Below are 6000 nucleotides of genomic sequence, written 5' to 3'. Positions count from 1 at the left end.
GGCCTATTTCTTAAGTCACCCACCTGTGCTATTGCCACTAATTAGCATTTCATCACTAACTTAGGCAATCCTCATCTCTAAAGAACACCTTTGTGTTCTCTGGGGTTTGCTCGGCGACCCAGCGGGGCTGTAATTACAGCACCGGAGGAGGGAAAGCTTTAACAACCGCCTTTCCCTCTCTCTCCCCGGTTTCCCCGAGCACGGCCCGGCCCGAGGCCCCGGCGGGAGCGGCCCCGGCCCGGCCCGGCCCGGGGGGCGGCGCCTTCCGCCCGCGCGCCCTCTCACCCGGCGGCGCTCGCGGCACAACACGGAAGCGATGGCGGCCGCGGCCGGGGAGGCAGCGGGAGGCGGCGGCGGCTCCCCGTCCTCCGCCCGGCGGCGGCTGCGCATCATCTCCGGGCACCTGCGGGGCTCGCCGCGGGCCCCGGGCCGGGGAGCGCTCTCCCCGAGCCCCTGCAAGGCGCAGGGCGGCTCCGCCGGGCCGGCCTCCGGCTCCATCCCGAAGAAGCGGTGGGTGCGGGCCGGCCGGGCTCCCGGGGCCGCGGGCGCGGGCCGGGCTCGGGGCTGCCCGCGCTCCGACAGCGCTCTCCTCCCGCCCGGGGACGGGCGCGGGCCGGCGGGGCCCGGGGAGGGCCCGTGTGGGCTCTGCGGGCGGGGCGGGAGGGAGGAGGGCCAGGCGGGTCCCGGCTGAGGCGCCGGAGCCGTTCACGCTGCGGGGAGCGGGGGAAACAGAAAGGAGGTGGTCTCCAGCCTCTTACCTGGTTCCGTAGTAAGTGGGATGGTGTTGAAATGGAAAGTCGTTCATGGTCATCTTAACCACATCTTTAGGTGTGATAGAGAAGTTTTGCTTTTGTGGAATACTTTGAGGCTGCTCTAGTGAGGAAATGCAGCACGTGTGAATGGCCGGGTCTGCCTCTGGGCTCCCAGTCCTTCCCTGCTCACAGAAACCTTCCGCCGATGTGAATACTGGCACAGTGTGCTCCTGCATTAGGCTCTAACGAAAGTTTCTTAGAAATGAATAATTTTAGAGCTATGAACCACGTTTTCTGGTTTTTGCTGTCTGTAGTAGTGAGGAGTCAGGTCACATAACACCCAGGGAAGACAAGTTCTCTAGTTCAAAGTTGTTTCACTTGCTCTTGGATTTGTTCTTCTGCTAGATTTTTATAACAATGCTATGATTTTTGACATTAATTTTAACTACCATTACGTAGTTCCATGGAACTTATTATCATGAGACCCCCTTTCTGCTGGGGTGGACTTGTATTAGTTTTGTGACTTTCTTTCACTGCTCCCCCTTTCTCAGATGTGGATTTTCTATATGTATGTTGGATTGCTATCTTATAAGAGCATTTTAAGGCTTAGGTTGTAGACAACTCCCTGTTCTCTCTTGAGCTGTAGAGGGGAACTAGTTTCTTAGCACGTGGAGGCAGTCCAGAGGCAGACTGGGCAAGCTGTGAATTGAAGAGCTGCTCCTCCTTTGAGGAAAATCCCTTCAGCCCATGCTTTGCTCTCAACCTTTTCAAAAAGAGGGCAAAGAACAGGTTGGATTCTCCTAACTGGCAGTTTGTGGCCTATGGTCACAAGCTGAACTTTCCTGCTTTGGGAGGACTGGAATCTCATGCACGTGCTGTCAGATGTAAATAGTTTTGAAAGCTTTTCTCATTTGATGAGAATTTGATGCTTGTGCAGCAGATGTGTCAAACAGTGCTGCTTACTGGGACAAATGGGTTCTGAAGTTGTTGCCTTCCATACTGAGTTTTTGTTTGGTTTGAATCTAGGAAGAAATCACTGTTCCTGAAAAAATACTGGCTTAACTGTTTTTCAGGGATTTATTTTAAATGGATTGCTGTATAATTTCTACAGCCAGTTATGCATCTGTGAAGAGCAGGAGAAACAAACTTTTGTGAAGATGGCTGTGGTCTGAAGGATGTGATACAGGAACTTAACACCTGTACTTCTACAATTTAGTGATGTTGCTCTCCCCTGTTAGGATTTGCTATAGGACCATAATGGGTTAGCCTTTTTACTTTAAGTAACTTGATCTAGACTCAGAATAAAAATTTGCTCTGAGGGTGTAAGGGAAGTGCTGGAAAACTTAGCTTGTTCTTCACCAGAGGTACAACTTTCTTGCTGTACTTGGAACCCAGCCTTTTTAGAAACAAGGAACACTTGAAGGAAGCTTTATCTCTGTTGTAAGTTTCTCTGTCTGAACATCTGAGATATGATTGAAACACACCTGAGATGCTGCATGTGAAAATTCTGGTACTTGAGTATAGCTAGGATATGAGGATCTTGTTTGAACTCATGTTTGAGGATAGTACCCAGTTCACCCAGGTTTTGGAGTGATGGAGGAGAAAGTTCTGTTGGCTTCACTGATTTGGAGGGGGCAAGTGATGAATCCCTGGGTCTTGTTCTAGTGACTCCCAGCTAATCTGGAGCTGATTTTATTTGTGTGGTCGAGAAGGTTGATGGGAAAAATCTAGTAAAAATAACTGACCTAGAGACAGTGCATACCTTTTATTGGTAATATTAGGACAATTCAAAGCTGGATGCTGTTTTCTTGTAGTCTGTTGACTGTTGATTCAGCTCTTCTGCCTCTTTTGAGCTGTTACTTTAATTTTTCCTAGCAAAGCTGTAGCCAGAACTACCTTAAGCAAAATTTTTGTTCTTTACACCAGTTGCATCTTTCCTGTAGTGTTTGAAATAGTAGCAAAGCTATAGACACTACTGTAGGAGATTTAGGTGCACTCTCCTCATGTTGCATTTCTTCTGCAAGTAAATGGCTTTCCTTGATGAAAAATCTCTTTGTAGTACTTTAGGTCTGTGATCACAGAATTTTTTCTCTAGCTGCTTTTCTAACAGTCAATAGACAGTGGCCTCTGGAAATGTGGCTTTCTTGTTGAGTGTTCAACGACCAAACTGTTAAAGATCTTATCCAGACGTTATTTCTGACCAACAAGGGGAGGATGGAGAGTATGTGGTATTGACTGAAGGTCTTTGGGTCTCATCTGATTCTTCTTGTTTCCAAATAAAAATATGCCTTGGAAGATTGAGCAATGCATTTGCATATTGGTGTGTTTAAGAATTGTAATACACTTTCTGCTTTTTCAAGTTATAGTTATTGAGATGGGAAAATTCCTCAAAAGACAAGCAGCTATCTATTTGTCTGAGTATCCTCTTGAGGGAAATCTTTGGTACTGAGAGATATTATTTCTCAGTGGTATTCCTGGCTTGAATGTAATATTTTAATTGAGTGTTGCAGTGAAAGATGGAATCATAGTTACACAATGTGCGTTGAAGCCTTAAGAAGATGATAGGCGTGCTGAAAAAGTTGGTAAAACAATTGAGCTGGAAAATTGCTCTTCCTTGATACTACTTTTCCTGTCCTTTTGTATTATGCTGTTGACTTTTGTTGACTGGTAAGCTCACTTTGCTGGTGAAACTTGAGTTAAAAACTTGCTTAATCTTCAGAATAACTGTGTATACATGAAGTGTTCAGCTTGTACTGGTTTGGAAGCAGTCAGGTGCTACAACTTCCTGGGACAGAGTTGTACCACAGTAACTGCTGGGTGTGCTAGAAAAGAAGAGTGCCTCAGAGATGGAACATGCACTGATGTGATCTCATCAAAATAGCTTGTATAGTATAACTTAATCAAATCAAACTTTCAACAATTTGGTCTTTGTTAAAAGGGTTAATTTATTTAGTTTAACTAAATGTTGACTCAGTAGCTTGTAGGCTTAAAATTTATTCTGTCCTGGAGCAACAGAAAGCAGGACAGGATCTCCTGATTATCCTGTCTCTCTGTGAAGAAGCTGCTTTCCTAGGGGATGAAGAGAGGCTTGTGAATATCTTTTAATTATTATGGACATACTGTTACACAGGGTAAGCTAAGGGATGAGCGTGTAGCGAGCTGACTGCTGTGTGTTCACAGCCAGGTTGTTCAGGGTAATGTGTTACTGTTGCTGTACCTTCTTCATACAGACACTTGCAATTCTTGCTGCTAACGGTTATGTCATCGTGCAGCAACGTGAGTTAACTCCTAAAGAATTGGTGCTGCTTGAATATAACAAGTGTGTTCCAAGAGGCTTTGTATCTTACCCCCAATACTCAGAGTGATCTCTGTAATAAAGATTTCATCCTTTAGAGAAGAGTGTTTAAGCAACACGTGGTGCTAAGCTGTATCCTGGTGTAGCTGACTTCTGAGTTTAAGGGTGAAGAAGGAAAGGGCTGGTGCCACTTCACCGTCTTAAGAAATCAGAAGAGTAAGAACCTGTTGCATTGAGGAAGGTGTGGTGGTTCACAGGAGGTTCTGTGATTGCATCAAAGCAATTAATTGTTAGTCAAGGTTAATACTTGAGGAACAAATAGAGAAGATTCTCTCATGGAAACATTGACATGAAAATTGTGTCATAATCTGATGGTAAAAGTGACTTCATATGTGACAGCAATTCCTGTCTAACACGTAGCTCCAAGTAGTTGCACGTCAGGAAGATGAAATGTAGGAATTCTGTAAGAATTTAAATAACACAGTATTTATTGTTAGATCATTTGATACCAAGTAAGCTAAACTGGATATATTCAGTAGCTAAACTTTATTAGAAAAAGAACCTAGATGAAAGTGTGAAATGCTTAATATGTGAAGCTCAATACAGATTATTGTATGAAAGCGAGTAGCAGTTTACTGCAAAAACTAAAAGACTTTTGTAGATCAGCTGCTTGATATCTAGTAAGATCTGAACTGTTATGTACAGGAAAATGAATGTGTATGTAGCTGTTTATTTAAACTTGATGTGTTTATTTAAGCTGGATAGAATTAGAATAATCTGATAATGCAATAGACTAAAGTAATTAATTGGACTAGAAGCTACTTTGAGCTGAAGCAAAGTAAGGAGATCAGTAGTGTAGCAGACTGCAGTCAACTAGACTTTCCTGAAGTGTTATTGTACCTCTTTGTAGAAAAGAAATAATGTGGAATATTAAAAATCAGATGCAGTGATGGACAAGCCCAATACCTCTGTAGAGTTATATCTAAAACCGGGCTGTTTTGTGCAACACCATCACACTGGGGTTAATGGTGTAGGCCAGAAAGTTTTCTTGAGCCGTGATGTATTTGCTACAAAGCATGCTAAAATATTATCTATGGGATGGGTAAAAAGGTGTCCAGAAACTGGACTTGCACAGAAAAATGGCAGACAGTCAATTCCTTCATTATTTATTTTAAGACAGCAAAGCAGATTTCCTGGTTTTGCAAGATTTCAGAAAATACTTCTCAAAGGTCTGATGTCTTTGTGCTGTTTCATTTACTGCCTGGAAGTAGCCATGTGTGTGCATTTTGTAGTAGAGCAGCCTCTTCAAAGATAAAAGTGAAACTGGTGCCAGCTGAAGCAGTAGGTGGAAGAGAGAGCTTCTAGTAAAATATTCTGTTTCATAAGAATCATAATTTGGCCAAGTGTCTACTGAGAAAAATGATTATAATGTCTTGGTTTTCCTCGATCTTTAATTTGCCCTAAATGACTTTATTTACTATGGAAGAGCACTAGAGAAACACTAATTTCCTTATTCCTTGGGGCTTTGTTTATTACAGTGTTGTGAAATGAAGAGTAATGAAATAGTCAAGGTTAAGAACGTGTGTAAGGAGAGGGAACACTTGCTATATCAGAATAAAAAAACACTCTGCTTTTGGATACCTAAACCCTTGATGTCTTATGCCTAAAATCTTATTGTCTGCATTTCCTGCTTACTGTAGGTTTAAACTCTAATTATGAGCCCAGGTTTGTGTTGTATTAGGTATTCAGCAAACAGAATAACAACTGAATCAATGTATGTTCAGCTGCAGGGGCTTAGCTGAAAGTGTAGGCTACAGAACCTGAATGTGTCTAAGGTTATAAAACAGCTGTTATTTGACTTCAGACTTGAGAACAATTATATTAGGTTTGCTAAAGGAAAGGTCTTCCAAGAGGGAAAAAGTGTAAGAATGGCAAACACAGCAGATACTCTCT

The 6000-nt window shown here is 43.3% G+C and overlaps 1 protein-coding gene across 1 annotated transcript in view; it reads left to right on the top strand.

Moving 5' to 3' along the window:
* Positions 1 to 316: 316 nt before the first annotated feature.
* AGPS (alkylglycerone phosphate synthase) overlaps positions 317 to 6000 on the top strand; it is a gene marked incomplete at its 5' end in the record, with an annotated part of 51813 nt that continues 46129 nt past the window's right edge. The window contains one exon of the mRNA XM_083864822.1: positions 317 to 510. Within this exon, the coding sequence (XP_083720948.1) occupies positions 317 to 510 (194 nt within the window). The remainder of the gene's footprint in view (positions 511 to 6000) is intronic.

Source organism: Zosterops lateralis (genome assembly GCF_965231275.1).
Source record: "Zosterops lateralis genome assembly, chromosome: 7".
Lineage (NCBI taxonomy): Eukaryota > Metazoa > Chordata > Aves > Passeriformes > Zosteropidae > Zosterops > Zosterops lateralis.
The sequence above is the reverse complement of the archived record's forward strand: the minus strand, read 5'-3'. Positions and strand labels throughout refer to the sequence as shown.